The 24,446-nt window shown below is 49.0% G+C and overlaps 1 protein-coding gene across 1 annotated transcript; it reads right to left on the minus strand.

The window, feature by feature from the left end:
• Nucleotides 1-18,460: 18,460 nt before the first annotated feature.
• On the minus strand, nt 18,461-19,399 carry LOC119922588 (olfactory receptor 14A16-like). Its single transcript, XM_038742325.1, has one exon. It carries the CDS (start codon nt 19,397-19,399, stop codon nt 18,461-18,463), a length of 939 nt encoding a protein of 312 aa, XP_038598253.1.
• Nucleotides 19,400-24,446: the final 5,047 nt, after the last annotated feature.

Consider the following 24,446-nt stretch of genomic DNA (forward strand, 5'->3'; position numbering starts at 1 on the left):
CTGGCTAGGTCTAATGACAATTCCTTGGTTAAGTGATGGGGTGAGTTTATTTACTGTAGGAAGGAAACATTTTGTCCCAGATCAGAGGCTGGGTGAGTGACCCTTTCAGGATCCTGCCCATGGCTGCCTTCATTCGGTCGTATATATTGAGCACTTACTGAGTGCAGAGCACTGTGCTAAGCGCTTGGGAAGTACAAGTTGACAACATATAGAGAAGGCCCTACCCAACAGCGGGCTCAGTCTAGAAGTCTAGTCTAGTCCCTGTTCCTCAGGCTGTAGATGAGGGGGTTCAGGGAGGGAGGCACCACCATGTGGAACATGGACATCAGCTAGTCCACGATCAAGGAGGCATGTGAGGGAGGCTTGATGTAGACAAATACATGCGCAGAGGAGAAAACAGTGAAGACGACAAGGTAGGGCAGGAAGGTGCAGAAGACCTAGGCTTGGCCCTCGGCAGCCCGCATCCTCAGCAGGGCTCAGAAGATGTGCACCTACGAGTTGGCAATGGAAATGAAGCAGACGACGCCTAAGGCAGCCCCAAAAGTCAGAGTGATGTCGATGGCGATGTGCTTCTTGGATCAGGTGATCTTCAGTAGAGGGAGGACGTCACAGAAGAACTGGGGGAGGGTGATGGACACGCAGAAGGAAAGGGAGAACGTCCCAGTTGAATACATTGCTGCAAACAGGCCCCCGCTGAGCCAGGAGGTGGCGGCCATCTTCCCACAGGCCCCAGGGGCCATGACGACCTTGTAGCTCAGGGGGAGGCAGATGGCGGCATAGAGGTCGTAGGACATGGCCGTGAGGACGAATAGCTCTGAAACAGCAAACCAGACCATGGAGAAGAACTGGACATCATAGCCCATTAGGGAGGTGGATCTCTTGTTGGTCAGGGAGTTGTGGATGGAGTTGGGGATGGTGACAGAGATGAGGCATAGGTTGAGGACGGAGAGGTTCCTGAGGAAGAGGTACACGGGGGGTGGAGGCGCCGGTTGAGGGCGGTGACGACAGCGACGAGGAGATTCCACGTCAGGGCCGCCAGGTAAATCAGGAGGAACAGCACGTCGTGGACCAGCTGCAGCTCCTGGACCTACGAGAATCCCAGCAGGAGGAATCCCGTCACGATGGAGACATTGGGCATTTTTGGGAGGAAGCATTGACTTTCTGCAGTGGATGAGGGAAGAGCCAAAGTTAAAGTCCATTGATGGGACTAGGGAATAAACTGACAGGACATTTGCTAGTGATTCTCTATGGAGAGGAGACGGTTACTGAATTCAGGATGATCTTTGATTTCCTTGTCCTACAGTGATACACAGAGATCCAGGTATTCACATTATTTTGTTCGATTTAAAGGGAATTCCTGAGATTGTCTCCCCTCTGCCACCCCAACAGAGTTGGTAGAGACATTCTCTACCCACATCGAGTTTACAGTCTGGAGGGAGACCTTTTTCTGTCTTCACCTCCAACCTTCCCCACTGCCTGAACTTGTCCGCTGCTTCCAGCTACCCAATACTTTGCGCGCACACACACACACACACACACACACACACACAAGCATACAAACATTTATAAGCATGCACACATTTAGAAACATACACACACAAACACACGCAGCTTCTATCACAGGGAACCTGATTGCAGCAGCTCCTGCAAGGTGGAAAATGAATTCGTTCAGTCGTAGTTATTGAGCACTTACTGTGTGCAGAGCAAAGTACTAAGTGCTGGGGAAAGTACAGTAGAATAATAAATGGACACAGTCCCTGCCCATAACGAGCTTACAGTCTAGAGGAATAACGGACTGTAGGTCGGGTGACTTCAGTGAATGCTTGATCACTGGATTCAATGTCACCCACCTGTTCAAACTCTGTTTCTCATTATCCGCTTTCTTCAACCAACCCTCCAAAAAGAACCTTCTTACCGTGACTCTCTTTCGATGCTTCGTCCTCCCACCTCCGGCTCCCACCCTTCCTTTGGCTTAGAAATCCACTCTTTTCAATTCCCCAGACTGAAGATATCCCACCCTCACAGACCTTCTGGAATTGCACCTTCTGAAGGTGAATTTAGCTAATCCACTTCTTCCCATCATCTGTCAGTGACCATCTCCAGACTTAAGTCAACCACAGAACTGAATTCATCCGCAGACCCCCGAGATATTGCTCTCTGAAGGTAAGGTTCATTACTCTAGCCTGTAATAAATACGATGGATGGATTGATTGTTGGATGGATGGATTGATGGGAGGATTGATGGATGGATGGATGGATGGATGGATGGATGGATGGATGGATGGATGGATAGATGGTTGGGAGGCAAGGATTGGGCGGGGAGCTTTCCATGGTTGCTTCCTTTCCCCCTTATAACTGAGCTGTTTTACGATTTTCATAACTACCGAGTGATCTTAAAATTGATATAATACTTGTTCTTTATCATTATTGATTGTATCGACATTTTAATTCTTGAGTTTATTAAAAATTTACTTGCAAAAGACTGCTGGAGTAGACACAGAATAATCCAAAGAGACATATTTCCCGGTCCAGAGGGGCTCAGAGTGTGAGAGAGAGAGAGAGAGAGAGAGAGAGAGAGAGAGAGAGAGAGAGAGAGAGAAACAGAGACAGAGACAGAGAGACAGAGAGAAACAGAGAGAGAGAGAGAGAGAGAGAGAGAGAGAGAGAGAGAGAGAGAGAGAGAGAGCACGTATTGAATCCTTGAGGCCCGGAGAGGTTAAGTTGCTGGACCAAGGTCGCCCAGCAGACTAGTGGCAGAATTGGACAAACATCTCAAGTCTTACGACTCCCAGCCACGTGCTCGTTCCATTAGGTTTTGATGCCCCCAAACCATGAATTTTCAGTCACACACGTCTTATCAGCCTCTCGCCCAGACACTAACAATTCCCGTCCCTGGACTTTATCTTTGGATTTGTAGGCTAGCCGATGAGGGATGGGATAATCGGTGTAAGGAAGCAGACATTTTGTCCCGTAGAGGAGGGATTTGGAATTTCCCCTTTAGGATTCTCCCCAGAGAGGCCTTCATTTCCCGGTTCCTCAGACTGTAGAGGAGGGAATTCATAGCAGGTGGCACCACGGTATAGAAAATGGACACCAGTAGATCCAGAACCAAGGGGGAGTCTGACACTGGCTTGAGGTAGGCGATGGCGACCATAGAGAGAAAGATGGTGACGATGATGAGGTGAGGCAATAAAGGGGAAAAGGACCTGGCCTAGCCCTCGGCGGCCGGTATCCTCAGCATGGCCCAGAAGTTGCAGATGGAGGAGACGACAATGGAAACAAAGCAGACGACAGCTAACACTACCCCGGCATTCACGCTTACATTGATGGCAACGTGGTCTTCCGAGCAGGAATACTTCAGCAGGGCAGGGACGTCACAGAAGAACTGTTGGACGACGTTGAGTCCGCAGAAGCTCAGGGAGAAAGTCGAACCTGAATACAAGACCCCAAAAAGCACCCTGCCATCTTTCCACAGGCTGTTTTGTTCATGATGAGTTTATAGCGCAGGGGGTGTCAGATGGTGATAAAGCGGTCGTAGGACATCACCAGCTGTACGACCAGCTCTGAAGGGGTTCAAAAGACCACCAGGAAGACTGGGAAGCACAGCTCAGGAGGGAGATGGATCGACGGTCGCTCAGGGAGTTGTGAACGGATTTGGGAAGAGTGACAGAAATGTAGCAGAGGTGGATGAGGGACAGGTTCCTGAGGAAGAAGTACATAGGGGTGTGGAGGCGCCGGCCGAGGGTGGTGACGGCAAGGATGAGGAGATTCCTCATCAGAGAAGCAGCTTGGCTCAGTGGAAAGGGCCCAGGCTTTGGAGTCAGAGGTCATGGGTTCAAACCCCGGCTCCGCCAATTGTCAGTTGTGTGACTTTGGGCAAGTCATTTACCCTCTCTGTTCCTCAGTTACCTCATCTGTAAAATGGGGATTAAGACTGTGAGCCCCCCGTGAGACAACCCTATCACATTGTAACCTCCCTAGCGCTTAGAACAGTGCTTTGCACATAGTAAGCGCTTAATAAATGCCATTATTATTATTATTATTATTATTATTATTATTATTATTATCAAAGCCATCAGGTAGACCAGGAAGAACAGCGTGGCCTGGACCAGCTGCAGCTCCTGGAACTCAGAGAATCCCAGTAGGAGGAATTCCATCACTGTGGAGCCATTGAACATTTCTGGGGAATGATGTTGATGGGGACCCCATGCTCCATGGAAAGGTTGCAGATATTGTTTGAATGTACGCGGTCCTGTTGCCATATTTGGTGTGAGCCTTAGACCCTGCAGCCCACTGGCCGGGGCGCGGAACCAAACCAAATAAGGAGGTAGACTCCGCCCAGCTCTGCACCAAATCTGTACCAAATTTGCACCAATCCAGTCCCTGCTGTTTTCAAATCTGTACCAATCACTGTGATCAGCGACGGCAGTATACAAGCTTATTGCATCGGGCACTCGGGGCCTTTTCCCTTAAGGAACTGAGCCAGCCGGGTGCGTTACCCCCTATTCGGTCTTCGGCCTTACCAATAAAACTTTATTAAAACTTTCGGCAGTCACATGCTGTCTGACTAATTCTTTAGTCACCCGGCGACCTTGGTGGCCATCCAGAGCAACCGCCGCCATCAATGTCGACTCCCTGCATAAGAAGAGGGAAGACATTGAGACATTTAGAGACTTTGATGTTGGGGGTGAAGGAGTAGGACTAAGTCAATCAATTCTATTCAATGAGTACCTACAGAGGACATGGTATTAGTACATATGATCACTGCCCTCAAGGAGCTTCCATTCTAATGGAAGCACCAAGCTTTGAACTGTGTAGAAGCAGGGTGCACTATTGGGATGAACACAGGCCTGGGAGTCAGAGGGCCTGGGTTCCAATCCCAACTCTACCACTTGGCTACATAGCCATGGGAAAGTGACAATTTCTCTACACCTCAAGTTTCTCAATAGTAAAATAAGGATTTGATACCTGTTTTCCCTCCTGCTTAGTCTGTGAATCCTTTGTGTGACACGGACTGTGTTCTACCAGATTGTTTTGAAACTCCCCCAGAACTTAATAGTTTGCTTGGAACATAGTAAGCACTTAGCAAATCTCGAGTATTATTTTTGGTTGAGGAGACTGAAACTAAAATGAATAACATATAGCAGAGGTACGAGAACATAAAGATATGTACATGACTGTTGTGAGAAATTTTTTTCAGTGGTTTTAGAATCAAACAAGAAGTGCCTTGGCACATAATTCATCCATTTACTGGAGAGAGAATGGGCCTGGTAGACAGAAGGACCTGGATTCAAATCCTGTCCCCTCTCCATCTCTGCTGTGTGACCTTGGGCCAGTCAATTACCTTCTCTGTGTCTCGGTTACCTTATCTGTAAATTGGGTATTACAACTGTGAGCACCCTATGGGTCATGGGCTATGTCCAACCTGATTAGCTTGTATCCACCCCAGTGCTTAGTACAGTACCTGACACATAAAAAGCACTTAACGTTATCATAAACCCACAAACAACAAAAATCCCACTTATTCTCTAAACTGATTCCATTTGCTCACATATCTGCATTCACACTTCTACTCCAACAAACACAAGCATACTTCATCATTCATCTAGGCCTTTCTTAAAGCATCGCTTAGCCTACATCTCTCCTCTCCTCAACCTCCTCTCAAGACAACTTCTGTCTTTTGGCAAGCAATGAAAACTCACAATCGTCTTGAAGGTTCTCTGCCCTATGACTGCACCTCACCCCATTTCCATCGTTCAACACGTCTTCTCAGCTCTCAAATCAACTTTGTAGTTGTTACTTGTCACTGACTTTCCCGTTTCCATCCTAGCCTGGAAATCCCTCTCTTAGCGACTCAAAATCTGAGAGAGCACAGTTCTTTCTGAATTTTGAGCACTGCTAAAATCCCCCTCCTCTAACCAGCTAGCATGATTAATTTCCCAGTCCTCTAAACCGACTTCACCTATCCCAAGCAGGAATCAACTCATTTCCATCCTCATTTAGTGGAAAAAGCATGTGCCCAGGAGTTCTCTTCTTGACTGTGAGCACCTTGAGGTCAGCATACACATCTACCAGCTCTGTTCTATTGTACTTTCCCAAGAATAGCTTAGTGGGAGTCATAGGATCTGGGTTCTAATCTTGCCTCTGTCTCATTACTGATCTGGGACCTTCAGCAAGTCACTTCACGTCTCTGGGCCTCAGTTTCCTCCTTTGTAAAATGACACACACTAATTGCAGTCTGAGTCTGGTTTGGTGTTATAAAGTCGGTAGAGCACTTCCCCTCTGCCTTCAATCATGTCCACGTCTCCCTAGCCCTAAAAAGACCCTCTCTTGACCCCACTTCCTCTTCCAAACGTCGCCCTATCTCCCTCCTGCCCTTTCTTTCCAAACTCCTCGAGCAAGTCGTCTACACTCGGTGCCTCGAATTCTTCAACTCCAGCTCTCTCCTGGACCCCCTCCAATCTGGCTTCCGTCCCCTCTACTCCACCTATAACTGCCCTATCAAAGGCCACCAATGACCTCCTTCGTGCCAAATCTAATGGCTCCTACTCTATCGTAATCCTCCTCAACCTCTCAGCTGTCGTTGTCACTGTCAACCATCCCTTTCTCCTCAGTACGTTATCCAAATCTGGCTTCACCGACTCTGTCCTCTCCTGGTTCTCCTCTTCTCTCTCTTCCCATTCTATCTGTGTCTTGTCAAGGGCTCTTCCTACCCCTTCCGTCCCCTAACTGTAGGAATTCCTGAAGGGTCAGTTCTTGGTCGCCTTCAGTTCTCCATCTATACTCACTCCCTTGGTGAACTCATTCACTCCGACGGATTCAACTATCATCTCTATGCAGAAGACACCCAAATCTACATCTCCACCTCTGTTCTCCCTCCCTCCAGGCTCTTATCTCCTCCTGCCTGCAGGACATCTCCACCTGGATGTCTGCTCGCCACCTATAACTGAAAATGTCCAGGAATGGGCTCCCTATCTTCCCTATCCTTTCCCTGACTTTACCTTCAATGTGGATTGCACTACCATCCTTCTCATCTCACAAGCCCGCAACCTTGGTGTCATCTTTGATTCCACTCTCTCATTCACCCCACAAATCCAATCCATTACCACAACCTGCCGGCCTCACCTTCACAACAACGCCACGATCCACAATTTCCTCTCTATCAAACCGCTACCTTGTTGTTACAATCTCTCATCCTATACCGACTGGATTACTGCATTAACTTCCTATCTGATCTCCCATCCTCTTGTCTCTCCCCACTTCAGTCTATACTTCACTCTGCCCGGATTATCTTTCTACAGAAACGCTCTGAGCATGTCATTCCCCTCCTCAAAAATCTCCAGTAGTTGTTAATCAATATTCTCATGAAGAAAAAACTCCTCACTATTGGCTGCAAAGCTCTCTATCACCTTTTCGCCTCCTACCTAACCCCCCCTTCTCTTCTACAGCCCAGCCCGCACACTCAACTTCTCTGTCCCTGACCTCCTCACTGTGCCTCATTCTAGCCTGTTCCACCGTCGAACCCTGGCCCACGTCCCACCTCTGGCCTCCCAGACTGAGTCCCCATTTTCCTCTCCTCCTCCCCGTCCTACCTCCTTCCCCTCCCCACAGCACCTGTATATATATTTGTACAGATTTATTACTCAATTTATTATACTTGTACATATTTACTAGTCTATTTTGTTAATGATGCACGTATAGCTTTAATTCTATTTGTTCTGACGATTTTGACACATGTTATGTTTTGTTGTCTGTCTCGCCCTTCTATACTGTGAGCCAGTTGTTGGGTAGGGACCGTCCGTATATGTTGCCGACTTGTACTTCCCAAGCGCTTAGTACAGTGCTCTGTACATAGTAAGCGCTCAATAAATACGATTGAATGAATGAATGAATCATGGTTATGTTCATATGCTCTCCACACGTCCAACAGAATTTCCCATTCCCCAAATACCAGTAGTGTCCCTCCTCCACCCAGGTGATGGAAATCGGCCTACTGTCCTGTACGCTCTCACGCCCCCTGGGTTTATGTGAGCAGAACAATTCCCTCTTTACTTAGGTACATCCAGAAGGAGAGAAGGGCTCCCATTGCTTCCTGGACCCATTCCACCATTCCCACCTCTCTCCCAGGGGGATCACCCACTTGCCATCCTGCACTATCCCTAATCCTACTAGGGTTGTGACTCGAAGGGGAGGGTTACCCACCTTATGGCGTACCCTCAGTTTACAGTAGTGGGTGGTACACCCACTGTATAGTACCTAAATGGCCGGCTATGTAGCAGAGGCTGGATATTGGCGAGCCAGGCTGGGGGGCCACTGTGTTCGGCTTACTTCTTCCGTTAGGGTGGTCAGATATGGTAGCAGTCCTTACTGAGTGTGAATGCAGGCATCTGACCATGCTACATTTCAGGCCCAACGGTCCAGCTCCCCAGGATGCCCGCTCATGTTTTCAAAGCTCCAGCTGACAGTGCAATTCTTCTCCACCCGCCGACATCCTGCAACATTCCAGTGTTAATTAGCTGCTGGATCTGGCTTTCATATTGGAGGAGGTCTAGGCCTCAGGTATCCCATAGGCCTTTTATGTCCGCTTGGTACCATACTCCCAGCATGCTGCTGACCCACGCAGTGATGTCTTTCTTCCGTCGTTCGGGGGCCCTTGCTGGCGACTGGTTCCCTACCCACCAGGTCAATTGTCGCTGGAGCTAGGCCAGGGCAGTGGAGCAGTTTGGGTGATGGGTATCCACCCACCATGGTTCCAGCGACCAGGAGGTTGCCTTGTTAGTCCATCGAGTTTGGATGAACAGCCCTTCCAGGGTGGCTTCCCATAGGTATGCGGCCCTGGTCCCTGCGTATCCTTGTCCATATTGTCTGGTATTACTTTGACAACAAGCAGGGGCATGCCCGAGTTCCAGGAATCGTCTGCGGCGTTTTCCCAGCTCGGGGCAGGGGCGTTCAGCCAATAACCATACTTGCTCCATGGAAGGGTGATTTGGTTGGGGCATCTCCCAGACAGCATAATGGATGCCGCTAATGCTCCCTGATCCTCATATCTGGCTGGTTTCTCGGTTATTGGGTTGAGGCGCAGCCATGCCGCTTTCGTGCCCGTGATATCGGTGATCTGCCACGATGCAGTGTCCACCGCGGTGACATTTGTAACACTTGTCTTTGACATCGTGACGTTCACACTCAAATCATGAGAAGTATCCAGCATGCGGCAGGGCACCTGCATAATGCTGCTGAGTACCGTCAGTCTCCCACATCCCATTGTATCCTCTGGCTGCGATTACAGTGACAGGCAACCATCGTCCTTTAGGGAGGCATCCCAATATACCTCGGTTCCGCCGTCAGTGGTGCTGGAGTGGTGGTGTCACCTTCCAGCTGGGTAAGGACCACAGAATGTCATGTTACATGGCCCACTCCTTGACCTCGTGCCCCATAACGTGGGTCCCCTGATCCGAATCTATGCAGGCCGGCAAGCCGCATCCAACCTCCATTACCTGAAGCCCTTGTATAGTAGCAACCTGCATGGCTGCTGCCACCGTGTACGGGCACTCCACTCCCGTATGAGTAACCAGCACGGTTAGTGTGTATCTCTTTCCCTGACTTAGGGGTAGGGGTCCTATGTTGGATATAGGTCCGCGAATTCTTTTGTATATAACGTTTACAATCTCGCAAGAATTCGCACACCTCCCTGCTGGTTCCTTCCCACCCCGGTCCCCGGAGGGCTGGGCACATGACATCCACCCCCCTATGAGTGCCTTATGTACCCCCCGGGTGGCGTTCGTGGGCCGTGTCTCCTGATCCTGTGTGAGCACATCTGCCTCGTTATTCCTAGGAGTTCCCTGGTGAACTGGCACATGGTAAACGGTGAAGGGGCCCTCCTGGGCTCATGCCACATCTCATTTCCCATACCTCTCCCTGTGCTATCATCCACCCATTGGCTTCCCACACCCCCCAACCATGGGGCTAAGCTGCTGTACACGGCCCACGAGTTTGTTGCCAAGGCATCTACATCAGGTGTGTGGATAGGAGCATCCCTTCTGCCCTGACTTCAGCCCATTGGCTGGACTGACGGATCCCTTCTTCCAGCGGATGGTAGCCATTGAGGGGGCGGTGGAGGTGGACTGCAACCGCTGCCCATATTCTGGGGTTCCCTTTGGCTGACCCATCAGTATACCTTGTGCCAGCTGGTGGCGCCTCCTCCCCCTTCACCATAGGCCACTTCTCGCAAATTGATATCGAAGGGATAGAGATGGGGGTCCTGGGTCCTCAAATAATAACAATAATGGCATTTGGTAAGCGCTTACTATTTCTAAAGCACTGTTCTAAGCTCTGGGGGGATACAAGATGATCACGTTGTCCCACGTGGGGCGCACAGTTTTAATCCCCATTTTACAGATGAAGTAACTGAGGCTCAGAGAAGTGAGGTGACTTGCCCGAGGTCACACAGCAAACATGTGGCGGAACTCAAATGTCACCACCCCCAATATACACTCGAGTACTGCCATGATGAGCACCAGATAGGTGGTGGGGGCCATCCGGGCCACACCAAATTGGAGGGTGGTTCTCACGGCGGAGGTGATGTGCCCCTCAACCCAAACGCTTCTATCCACATTCGGTAGCCCATGAATTTTCTGGGGTCCCCATATATAAGAGTGACTTCTGCACCGGTGTCCACCAAAGCGAGGGTGGACTGAATATTCAGGGGACCCCAGTAAATGGTCAGAGTAACATATGGCCTTTTATTGAGTCCGATTGACTTGACCTGAAAGGAGGGACCTTGGCTACTTCCCTGCAGCTGGTCTATCCATTCGCTCAGGTCTGAGCACAGCAGTGCAGAAAGCACCACTCGGGGCTGAGTGAACGGGCCTCCTTTTATTGCACCCGTTGACACTTTCAGGAACTGTGGTTTACATTCCCCTGTGGCATACCTCTGATTTTTAAGTATTTTTCTTTCCACAGGGCGAACAGCACGGTGTTTGTCTGCTTATCTATCTTTTCTCGTTTGGTCCCGGCCCCTATCAAATCTCTCCAAATTTGGGGTTGGGATACCTTCTGTATTGTTCCTTCCGGAGCGACGGGTTTTTTCGGGGCCACCCCTCGAATCCTGCCAGGCTCTGTAATCAGCCCCTCCAGATTCCACAAGGCCGGCATAAGATCTATGACAGGCTTGCCCATCTTTTCCTCAACAAGGGGCAGCAACGCTCCCTGTATGCGTGTATGGAGGGTGGTCACCGACCGGAGGATCTTACTGCACTTCTGAGAATTCAAAGGTGCTGCATTGGGGCTATAATCTCCCCCTGACATATATTTGCTGTCTCATTCCCGACCTTCTCAATAACGCGCATTCCCCTTCTATATCCACCCAATCCTGTGGTTCAGCAGGTAGCTCGTCCGGTCCAGGTGTCTTTTACTGGGGCCACTGCCCAATCCATCAGGGAGAGGTTACCCATGTTGGTCTGACCCAACTTAAACTGCTGCCTGACGTGGGGGTTAGCTGAAACTCCAGTTAGACTAGCTAATTCCTGTGATTTTAACATAATCCCGTCATTCATTCATTCATTCATTCATTCATTCAATTGTATTGATTGAGCGCTTACTGTGTGCAGAGCACTCTACTAAGCGTTTGGGAAGTAAAGGTTGGGTCACCCCCCTGGTCCCAGCATCTGACCATCCAGGACAGCAGCGTTTCTTGAGGCTGCTGTTGGTATTGTTTATGGATCTCCATCAGTTCTGCCGAGGGAATAATCCCGTACAGTGATGTGCTTTCTGGGTTAGGGGCTCCTTATCCTTTTAGGTCTCAGGATGGTTTTAGTTTCCTGAGTGATGAGGGGTCATACTCTTCCCTCAGTGCCTTCTTCTATGATGTTTATCGTTTCGTCATCATCCCATTCTTTATTTCGGTGCAATAAGTTCGGGTCCCAGTCTTAAGTGCCCGTACCCTGTGGCTGCTCATCGGTTGCCCCTTCATCTTTGCTAGCCTGCATCTCAAGATGACCCCCTTCTAGACGGCTTCTTTGGCGGTCTTATTTGCCGTTTGTAGGAGTCCCGCATAAAGCTCTTTCGACTCCTGGTTCTCACGAGCCACCTTTTTGGCCTCACGGGCCTTACTTTCGCTTTCCAGCCACGTATTCATTACATGTTGGCATGCCGCCAGCAGCAGCCACCCTAGGTTCGCAACGGCTCTCCTTTCTGATTTCGTTATCTTATGTATGTCCAGGGCTCATAGAGCGTCCTCTATGTCCTTTGGAGTCTCCACTAGAGCACCCCATTCTGCGGGGTGGGGGGCAATGCCTCTTATATACGAAGCCCCCTCGTACCGGTTAGCCCTCCCCGTATTCCCAGGATATCTATCTGACTGGGACAGTTCCCATTCTGCAACCTCGTAGCATAGCAGTTCCGTGTCCTTGCTGTGGGTTGTCCAGGCGGAGGGAGGGGGTGAATTCACAAATATGGCACTATTCTCACACATAGTAAGAGCTTAACAAGTACTACTATCATTAGTTTTAATCCCCAAGTGCTTAGTGCACACAGTAAGCGGTCAATAAACAGGATTCAAGATTAATCGATTGATAGAAAATTAAACTGTGTAAACCTAGCCCAGTAGGCTGGAAAGCCCATGGGGGCAGGGATTACAACCTTTCCCACTGTGGGAAGAGTTCCTTAACTGTGAATTCACCCCTTCCCTCCGCTTAAGCAACCCACAGCAAGGACACGGAACTGCTATGCTACAAGGCTGTGGAACGGGAACTGTCCCAATCAGATAGACATCTTGGGAATACGGGGAGGGCTAATCGGTATGAGGGGGCTTCTTATATAAGAGGCATTGCTGCTATTTTTAGTTGTATGAGATTAGACCAAGCCCTGAAGAACCTACCCTGCTGATTAGGCCTCGGACCCCCTCCTTCACCTGCTTGCTGTGCTAAATCTATGTGAGTACACCCAATAAAAAGGCAGAACTGATCACTCTGGCTCGATGTCTGGTCTTTGGCCCGTTTTTGTCCAACTTAAAGAACCCACAACCACCCTCTGGTCGGCGATCCCAGCTGACCTGGGAGGCATCTCCCCACAATGGTGTAGTCGGCAGGATTAGGTGGCGATGCCCCAAACCCCAGACATGGGTAAAAAGGAGGCGGGATGCCCAGGATCTCAGATCCCGGGGTGGAACTCGGGGGTGTGGACAGGTGTGGCTGAAGTGCTTGATATTACTGCCCCCCACCACCTGGAATGGCGTGCTCTAGTGGAGAACCCAAAGGGCACAGAGGACGCTCTACGAGCCCTGGACAACCATAACATATCGAAATCAGAGTGGAACACGGGGATGTGGTCGGTATTAGCTGAAGTGCTTGATATGGCTGCCCACCCCCAGGAATAGTGTGCTCTAGTGGAGACCCCGAAGGGCATAGAGGACACTCTACGATCCCTGGACATCCATAAAATGTTGAAATCAGAGAGGAGAGCCGTTGCGAACCTAGGGTGGATTCTGCTGGCAGCATGCCATCATGACATGAATATGCGGCTGGAAAGCGAAAGTAAGGCCCGCGAAGCTGAAAAGGTGGCTCACGAGAACCAGGAGTCGAAAGAGCTTTATGCGGGACCCTTACAAACGGCAAATCAGACCGCCGAAGAAGCAGTCGAGAAGGGCGTCATCTTGGGGTGCAGACTAGCAAAGCTGAAGAGGCGACCTATAGGCCGCTCCAGGTTACGGGCCCTCTCCCTGACTTTCCCATCACTGTAGACGACACTACCATCCTTCCCATCTCACAAGCCCGTAACTCTGGTGTCATCCTCGACTTCACTCTCTCGTTCACCCCTCACATCCAATCCATCACCAAAGCCTGCCGGTCTCACCTCCACAACATAGCCAAGATCCGCCCTTTCCTCTCCATCCAAACCGCTACCTTGCTGGTTCAATCTCTCATCCTATCCGGACTGGATTACTGCATCAGCAACAACAACTCTCTCCTCGACCCCCTCCAGTCTGGCTTCCGTCCCCTTCATTCCACGGAAACTGCGCTCTCAAAGGTCACCAATGACCTCCTGCTTGCCAAATCCAACGGCTCATACTCTGTCCTAATCCTCCTCGACCTCTCAGCTGCCTTCGACACTGTGGACCACCCCCTTCTCCTCAACACGTTATCTGACCTTGGCTTCACAGACTCCGTCCTCTCCTGGTTCTCCTCTTATCTCTCCAGTCGTTCTTTCTCAGTCTCTTTTGCAGGCTCCTCCTCCCCCTCCCATCCTCTTACTGTGGGGGTTCCCCAAGGTTCAGTGCTTGGTCCCCTTCTGTTCTCAGTATACACTCACTCCCTTGGTGACCTCATTCGCTCCCACGGCTTCAACTATCATCTCTACGCTGATGACACCCAGATCTACATCTCTGCCCCTGCCCTCTCCCCCTCCCTCCAGGCTCGCATCTCCTCCTGCCTTCAGGACATCTCCATCTGGATGTCCGCCCGCCACCTAAAGCTCAACATGTCGAAGACTGAGCTCCTTGTCTTCCCTCCCAAACCTTCTCCTCTCCCTGACTTTCCCATCTCTGTTGACGGCACTACCATCCTTCCCGTCTCACAAGCCCGCAACCTTGGTGTCATCCTCGACTCCGCTCTCTCATTCACCCCTCACATCCAAGCCGTCACCAAAATCTGCCGGTCTCAGCTCCGCAACATTGCCAAGATCCGCCCTTTCCTCTCCATCCAAACCGCTACCCTGCTAATTCAAGCTCTCATCCTATCCCGTCTGGACTACTGCACTAGCCTTCTCTCTGATCTCCCATCCTCGTGTCTCTCTCCACTTCAATCCATACTTCATGCTGCTGCCCGGATTATCTTTGTCCAGAAACGCTCTGGACATATTACTCCCCTCCTCAAAAACCTCCAATGGCTACCGATCAATCTGCGCATCAAGCAGAAACTCCTCACCCTGGGCTTCAAGGCTCTCCATCACCTCGCCCCCTCCTACCTCACCTCCCTTCTCTCCTTCTACTGCCCAGCCCGCACCCTCCGCTCCTCCACCACTAATCTCCTCACTGTACCTCGCTCTCGCCTGTCCCGCCATCGACCCCCGGCCCACGTCATCCCCCGGGCCTGGAATGCCCTCCCTCTGCCCATCCGCCGCGCTAGCTCTCTTCCTCCCTTCAAGGCCCTGCTGAGAGCTCACCTCCTCCAGGAGGCCTTCCCAGACTGAGCCCCTTCTTTCCTCTCCCCCTCGTCCCCCTCTCCATCCCCCCGTCTTACCTCCTTCCCTTCCCCACAGCACCTGTATATATGTATATATGGTTGTACATATTTATTACTCTATTTATTTATTTATTTATTTATTTTACTTGTACATTTCTATCCTACTTATTTTATTTTGTTGGTATGTTTGGTTCTGTTCTCTGTCTCCCCCTTTTAGACTGTGAGCCCACTGTTGGGTAGGGACTGTCTCTATGTGATGCCAATTTGTACTTCCCAAGCGCTTAGTACAGTGCTCTGCACATAGTAAGCGCTCAATAAATACGATTGATTGATTGATTGATTGATCAGCCTTCTCTCTGATCTCCCATCCTCCTGTCTCTCCCCACTTCAGTTTATACTTCACGCTGCTGCCCGGATCATCATTGTGCAGAAACCCTCTGGGCATGTTACTCCCCTCCTCAAAAATCTCCAGTGGCAGCCTGTCAACCTACATATCAGGCAAAAACTCCCCACTCTTGGCTTGAAGGCTCTCCATCACCATCGACCCCCGGCCCACGTCCTCCCCCTAACCTGAAATGCCCTCCCTCCACACATCAGCCAAGCTAGCTCTCTTCCTCCCTTCAAAGCCCGACTGAGAGCTCACCTCCTCCAAGAGGCTTTCCCAGACCGAGCCCCCTTTTTCCTCTCCTCCTCCCCATCCCCCCCCCCCTACCTCCTTCCCCTCCCCACAGCACCTGTATATGTTTGTACAGATTTATTACCCTATTTATTTTACTTGTACATATTTACTATTCTATTTATTTTATTAATGATGTGCATTTAGCTTTACTTCTAGTTGTTCTGAAGACTTAACACCTGTTCACATGTTTTGTTTTGTTGTCTGTCTCCCCCTTCTAGACTGTGAGCCTGTTGTTGGGCAGGGACCGTCTCTACATGTTGCCAACTTGTACTTCCCAAGCGCTAAGTACAGTGTTCTGCACACAGTAAGCACTCAATAAATACGATTGAATGAATGAATATAATGGGCACCAACTTGGACCCGAACACCTGGCACCCAAATGAAGAATGCGGTGATGAGAAAATGATAAACATCATAGAAGAAAACATCGAGGGAAGGGTACGACCCTTCACCACTCAGGAAACTAAAACTATCCTGAACCATGAAGGGATAGGGAACCCTGTCCTTAGAGACTACATCACTATATGGGATTATACCCCAGAAGAATTGATGGAGGTCCTCAAGCAATACCGGCAGCAGCCTTGAGAAATGCTGCTGTCCAGGACGGTCCGATGCTGGGACCAGGAGAGTGACGGGATTATGTCAAAATCACAGGAATTAGCTAAACTAACTGGAGTTGTTGCTACTCCTCAAATCAGACAGCATTTGAAGGTAGGTCAGGCCAACACGGGTAACTACTCCCTGATTGATTGGGCAGTGGCCCCAGTAAAAGACACCTGGGCCACCCCGGACGAGCTACCCTCGAAACCAGAAGATTGGGTGGATATAGAAGGATCATGCGCGTTATTGAGGTTGGGAATGAAACAGCAAATATATGCCGGGGGGATTATAGTCCCTTTGCAGTACTCTTGAATTCTCGGATGCGCAGTAAGATCCTCCGGTCGGTGACCCCGCCCCACAACCCCTACGACACACGCACACATACAGGGAGTGTTGCTGTCCCTAGTTGAGGAAAAGATGGGCAAGCTTGTCGTAGATCTTATACTGGCTTTATGGAATCTAGAGGGGCTTATTGCAAAGCCTGGCAGAATTCGAGGGGTGGCCCCGAAAAAACCTATCACTCCAGAAGGAGCAATACAGAAGGTATTCCAACCACAACTTTGGAGAGATTTAATAGCAGCAGGGACCAAACGAGAAAAGATAGATAAGTAGCCGAATACCGTGCTGTTCGCCCTGTGGAAAAGAATACCTAGAGATTAGAAGTATACCACAGGGGAATGCAAACCCACAGCTGAAGCACCGAAAGTGTCAAAGGGCGCAAAAAAAGGAGTCCCGTTCACTCAGCCCCCAGTGGTGCCTTCTGCACCCCTGCACCCGGACCTGAGTGAATGGAGAGACCAGCCGTAGGGAAGTGGCAAACCTTCAGGTTAGGTCAATCGGACGGGATAGAAGGCCATATCTTACCCTGACCATTTACTGGGGTCCCCGGAATATTCTGTCCACCTTGTTGGAAATCAGAGTGGAACTCTGGGATGTGGTCGGGAGTAGCTTGATCGGGCTGCCCCCCAATCACCTCCCGTGAATAGTGTGCTGTAGGCAGTGCTTGATACATAGTAAGCAATTAACAAATACCATCATTATGAGGTCCCATTGATAGCCAAAGGGACTAGAACATTGTTACAATGTTCATTTTTTTATTTTTTTTATGGTAGTTGTTAAGTGCTTCCTATGTTCATTCAATACAATTGAATGAGTGTACCAGACACTGGTCTAAGATTTGGGTATTGTTCTAAGTGCCGGGCACTGTTCCAAGTGGTGCCATTAATACCACAACCAATGTCAATGCTCTGCCGTTAATGAACTTGTATCTAATCCAGTGCATAGCCCAGGGCTTAACACATAGTGTCAACAACTACCATAAAAATAAAACAAAACAAAATAAAAAACTCAAATGATCGTTTTGTAACTTCCGCAGCTATGGTTTCCTCTGTAATGAGTGATCTTACATTGTGAGCATCCCCTGGGGAGGAAACCATGTATGATTCTCATGTGTTAATTTTCTCCCAAATTAATTTCTCCAGTGCTTAGTACAGTGCCCTGAACACAGTTACTGCTTAATAAATATTATTACTGCTACTATCGTTTTTAGGATTTCTGCTTTGCCTGACCTCCATGCCAAATGTCCAAGAAGAGTCTTCTCTCAGACTATCTCTTTTTTAATAGTATTTACTGAGTACTTGCTGTGTGGAGAGCACTGCCCTAAGTGGTTGGGAGAGTACAATACAGTACAGAATTAACAGGTATGTTCCCTGCCCATAACGAGTTTTACTCTCTCTACTGTCAGCTTCCTGTGGACAGGGAACCTGTCTAATAATTCTGCTGCACTGTACTCCCCTTATCAGTAAACTTATTAATCAATCAATCACTTAGTCAATGGTATTTATTAAGCGCTGTCTAGAGAGTCAGGAACGCCACGGAGGGAATGGAGTGGCGGGGAGGACAATGAGGAGAGGATTGAAAGAGAAAGCTCTATACTAAGGAGCATTTTGGCCAAACCCCTCCTGAATGAGAGCTGTCTGTACACATCCACAACAAAGAGAGAGAATCAGTTCACCCCAAAAATGAAGTGGACAGAGAAGATCTTTCCCAGGGCAACCTTCATGTCCCGGTTCTTCAGGCTGTATATGAGGGGGTTCAGGGTGGGGGGCAGCACTGTATAGAACACGGACACCAGCAGGTCAATTATCGATGGGGAGGATGAGGGTGGCTTCAGATGGGCAAATGAACTCGTGAAAAGAAACAGGGAGACCACAGCGAGGTGAGGCAGACAGGTGGAGAAGGCTTTGGACCGGCCCTCAGTGGCCGGCATCTTCAACACCACCAAGAAAATATGGGCATAAGACACGAGGATGGATACAAAGCAGCCCAAACACAAAAAAACACTGAGGACAAGAACACAGACCTCTGCTCGGGCCTCTCCAGGGCACATGAGTTTGAGTAACTGGGGGACTTCACAATAGAACTGGTGTATGATGCGAGGAGCACAAAAGTGAGAGGAAAAGGTGGTGGCCGTGTTCATCAGGGAGTAGAGACCCCCGCTGAGCCAGGAGGCGGCGGCAATCTTCGCGCAAACCTCTCGGTTCATGATGATATCATAGCGCAAGGGGCAGCAGATGGCTGCGTAGCGGTCATAGGACATCGCTGTAAGGATGAAAACCTCTGAACCACCAAAAAGAAGAAATAAAAAGACCTGTGTAGTACACCCCAGGAAGGAGATGGATCTGCTGTTGGTCAAGGAATTGTGGATGGACTTGGGGACGGTGGCAGTGATGTAGCAACTATCTAAGAGGGACAGGTGCCTGAGGAAAAAGTACATGGGAGTGTGGAGGCGCTGGTCAAGGGCGGTGATGGTGATGATAAGGAGATTCCCCGTCAGTGCCACCAGGTAGACCAGGAGGAACAGCGCGGTGTGGACCAGCTGCAGTTCCCGGACCTCCGAGAACCCCAGCAAGAGGAATTCTGTCACCATGGAGACGTTGGCCATTTTCTACTTGGATTTCCTGAAAACAATGTGGACAGGAAACGAGAACGTGGATGACTGGAGTTCATTTAAAATTCCAGATAGATGCCTAATTCGAAAACACACTATTCCTCAACTTCGCAGTCATTCATTAGATCATATTTATTGAGCTCTTACTATGTGCAGAGCACTATACTAAGCGTTTGGAAAGTCAATTCAGCAATAAAGGCAATACCTGCCTACAATGGGCTTGCAATCTAGAAGGATTAGATAGATATCAAAACAAGTAAACAAGCATGAATATGAATAAATAGAATTATAGATATGTACATATACACAGAAGTGCTGTGGGGTGAGGAGCAGGATAGAGCACAAGAAAGATATCGGGGCGACTTGGAAGGGAGGGGGAGCTGAGGAAAAGTGGAGCTTAGTCTGGGAAGGGCTCTAGGAAGAGATGAGCCTTCAGTAGGGCTTTGAAGCGGGGAAGTGTGATTGGCAGATTTGAGGAGGGAGGGCGTTCTAGGTGCTTAAGAAAGGATTTGGGTCAAGAAAATCAGCGTGGCCTAGTGGAAAGAGCTCAGGCCTGGGGTTCAGAGGACCTGGGTTCTAATCCCCATCTATTCTCCATTTACTCCCTTAGAGGACTCATTTGTTCCTATGGCTTCAACTACCACCTCTATGCAGATGATACCGAAATCTATATTTCCAGCTCTGGTCTCTCTCTCTATTCAGTCTCGCATTTCCTCTTGCCTTCAAGACATGTCTACTTGAATGTCCTCCCACCACCTCAAGCTTAACATGTCCAAAACAGAATTCCTTGTGTTCCCACCCAAACCCTGTCCTCCCCCTGACTTTCGCATCAGTGTAGATGGCACCATCATCACGGTGTTGAGTAGGGGCTGTATATGTTGCCGAATTGTACTTTCCAAGCGCATAGTGCAGTGCTCTGCACACAGTAAGAGCACAATAAATACGATTGAATTAATGAATGAATGAATTCTTCCTGGCTCACAAGCCCATAGCCTTGGCATTATCCTTCTGCATTATCCTTATGCATCAGCCTTCTCTCTGATCTCCCATCCTCATGTCTCTCTCCACTTCAATCCATACTTCATGCTGCTGCCCGGATTATCTTTGTCCAGAAACGCTCTGGGCATATCACTCCCCTCCTCAAAAATCTCCAGTGGCTACCAATCAATCTGCGCATCACGCAGAAACTCCTAACCCTGGGCTTCAAGGCTCTCCATCACCTCGCCCCCTCCTACCTCACCTCCCTTCTCTCCTTCTACAGCCCAGTCCGCACCCTCCGCTCCTCCACCGCTGATCTCCTCACCGTACCTCGCTCTTGCCTGTCCCACCATCGACCCCCGGCCCACGTCATCCCCCGGGCCTGGAATGCCCTCCCTCTGCCCATCCGCCAACCTAGCTCTCTTCCTCCCTTCAAAGCCCTACTTAGAGCTCACCTCCTCCAGGAGGCCTTCCCAGACTGAGCCCCTTCCTTCCTCTCTCCCTCGTCCCCCTCTCCATCCCCCCATCTTACCTCCCTCCCTTCCCCACAGCACCTGTATATATGTATATATGTTTGTACATTTTTTTTACTCTATTTATTTATTTAATTTATTTGTACATATCTATTCTATTTATTTTATTTTGTTACTATGTTTGGTTTTGTTCTCTGTCTCCCCCTTTTAGACGGTGAGCCCACTGTTGGGTAGGGACTGTCTCTATATGTTGCCAATTTGTACTTCCCAAGCGCTTAGTACAGTGCTCTGCACATAGTAAGTGCTCAATAAATACGATTGATGATGATGATGATTGTCCTTGATTCCTGTTTTTCATTGAACCCACGTATTCAATCCATCACTAAACCCTGTTGGTCCCACCTTCACAACATTGCTAAAATCTGCTCTTTCCTCTCCATCAGAACTGCTACCATGCTAATGGAATCACTCATCCTATCCTACCTGTATTACTCTATCAGTCTCCATACTGTCTTTCCAATCTCCTGCCACTTCCCACTCCAGTCCGTATTTCACTCTGCTGCTCGGATCATTTTTCTACAAAAACCTTCAGGACATGCCACATCACTCCTCAAGAAACTCCAGTGGTTGTTCATCCAACTCTGAATCAAACAAAAACACCTCACTATTGGATTAAAAGCATTCATTCATTCGTTCATTCATTCAATCGTATTTATTGAGCACTTACTGTGTGCAGAGCACTGTACTAAGCGCTTAGGAAGTACAAGTTGGCAACATATAGAGACGGTCCCTACCCAACAGTGGGCTCACAGTATAGAAGGGGGAGACAGAAACAAAACAAAATATATTAACAAAATAAAATAAATAGAATAAATATGTACAAACAAAATAAATAAATAAATAAATAGAGTAATAAATACGTACAAACATATATACATATATACAGGTGCTGTGGGGAAGGGAAGGAGGTAAGGCAGGGGGATGGAGAGGGGGAGGAAGGGGAAAAGAAGGAGGAGGCTCAGTCTGGGAAGGCCTCCTGGAGGAGGTGAGCTCTCAGTAGGGTCTTGAAGGGAAGAAGAGGAGGATGTGCGGAGGGAGGGCATTCCAGGCCAGGGGGATGACGTGGGCCGGGGGTCGACGGCGGGACAAGCAAGAACGAGGCACGGTGAAGACATTAGCAGCAGAGGAGCGAAGGGTGCGGGCTGGGCTGTAGAAGGAGAGAAGGGAGGTGAGGGTGGAGGGGGCGAGGTGATGGAGAGCCTTGAAGCCGAGGGTGAGGAGTTTCTGCCTGATGCGTAGGTTGACTGGTAGCCACTGGAGATTTTTGAGGAGGGGTGCAACATGCCTAGAGCGTTTCTGGACAAAGACAATCCGGGCAGTAATGTGAAGTATGGATTGAATTGGGGAGAGGCAGGAGTATGGGAGATCGGAGAGGAAGCTGATACAGTAATCCAGACGGGATAGGATGAGAGCTTGAATGAGCAGGGTAACGGTTTGGATGGAGAGGAAAGGGCGGATCTTGGCAATGTTGTGGAGATGAGACCGGCAGGTTTTTGTGACGGATTGGACGTGAGGGGTGAACGAGAGAGCGGAGTCGAGGATGACACCAAGGTTGCGGTCTTGTGAGACAGGAAGGATGGTAGTGCCGTCAACAGTGATGGAAAAGCCAGGGAAAGGGCAGGGTTTGGGAGGGAAGACAAGGAGTTCAGTCTTGGACATGTGGAGTTTTAGGTGGTGGACAGACATCCAGACGGAGATGTCCTGAAGGCAGGAGGAGATGCTAGCCTGGAGGGCAGGAGGAGATGCGAGCCTGGAGGGAGGGAATACTCCACCTTGCCCCCTCCCAGCTCACCTCGCTACTTTCCTACTACAACTTAGTACACTTCGCTCCTCTAGTGCTAACCTTCTCACTGTGCTTGGGTCTCGCCTGTCTCACCGGCGACCAGCAGCCCACGTCCTGCCTCTGGCTTGGAACTTCTCCCTCCTCAAATCTCACAGACTCTCTTCCCCTTCAAAGCCTTATTGAAGGCACATCTCCTCCAAGAACTCTTCCCAGACTAAGCACCCCCTATCACTTTCTCCCAGTCTCTCCTGCATCACCCTGACTTGCTCCCTTTGTTCTTCCCCACGCCCAACCATACAGTACTTACGTACATATCTATAATTCATTTATTTGTATTGATGTCTGTCTACCCTACTCTAGACTGTAAGCTGGTTGTAGGCAGGGAATGTGTCGGTTTATTGTTGTAGTGTTCTCTCCCAATCACTTTGTACAGAGCTCTGCACACAGTAAGCTCTCAGGAAATATGATTGAATGAATGAATGAATGCATGCATGCATGAATGAATGAATCCTAGCTTCACCACTTTTCTGCTGTCCTTCCAATTTAGACTGTGAGCTCCATGTGGTAATGTACTCTGTCCAACCTCATTATCTTGTATCATCTACCACAGGACTTAGTACACTTACTGGGACCTAGTAAGTGTTTACCAAGTACTATTTAAAATAAAAACTTCCTGGAGGAGGTGGTTTTTTCCAAGGGCTTCTGAAGATGGAAGAGATGAGGTCTGGCAGCTTTGAAGTGGGAAGAGTTCTGATGGAAGTGTCTAAACTTGGGGATAAAAGTAAGAAAGAAGAAACAGGGTGGTCTAGTGGATAGAGCACGGGCCTGGGAGTCAGAAGGACCACTACGTGTCTGCTGTGTGACGTTGGTCAAGTCACTTCACATCTCTGTGCCTCAATTTCTTCATCTGAAAAATGAGGTTTAAGACTGTGAGCCCTATGTTGGACAGTGACTGTGTCCAAGCTTGTTTCTCCCCCAAAATTTAGAAAAGTAATTGCCACTTAGTAAGTGCTTAACAAATACCGTTATTACTATGATGATGATGATGATGATGATGATGATGATGATGATGATGATGATGATGGAACTAGGCCCAGTGAGCTGAGAGAATTCAAGCTGGGGCTTTTAGTTGGAGAAGACTATGGGTAGGTAAGAGGGAGAGAGATGAAGATAGTGTCTCTTTTTGATTGTGGAGAAGAATGGGAACGCACTGAAGAGTTTTGAAGAGTGGGGAGTGAGGAGGTATATACATAAAGTATCTATTTATATTAGTATCTCTCTCTCCCCCTCATGACTGTAAAACTGATGTGGGAAAGGAACTTATCTACCCGGTTCCACCACTTGCCTGCTGTGTGATCTTGGGCAGGCGACTTAACTTTTATGGGCCTCATTGATCTCATCTGTAAATTGGAGATTAAGACCGTGAGCTCCAAGTGGTACAAACTGATTATCTTGTATCTACCTCAGTGCTTAGAACAGTGCTTGTCACATAGTAAGCACATAACAAACATCATTATTATTATTATTATTATTACCAACTCTGTTCTAGCATACTCTCCTGCACACTTAGGACTGGTTTCTATATGTAGTAGGTGCTCAGTGAATAACATTGACAGAGTGATTTATTTCTACCATGAAAGGTGAAAGATAATGATACTAATTCATTCATTCACTCAGTCGTATTTATTGAGCTCTTACTGTGTGCAGAACACTGTACTAAGCGCTTGGGAGGTACAGGTTGGCAACG

Source organism: Tachyglossus aculeatus, unplaced genomic scaffold (genome assembly GCF_015852505.1).
Source record: "Tachyglossus aculeatus isolate mTacAcu1 unplaced genomic scaffold, mTacAcu1.pri scaffold_114_arrow_ctg1, whole genome shotgun sequence".
In the NCBI taxonomy this organism is placed as follows: domain Eukaryota; kingdom Metazoa; phylum Chordata; class Mammalia; order Monotremata; family Tachyglossidae; genus Tachyglossus; species Tachyglossus aculeatus.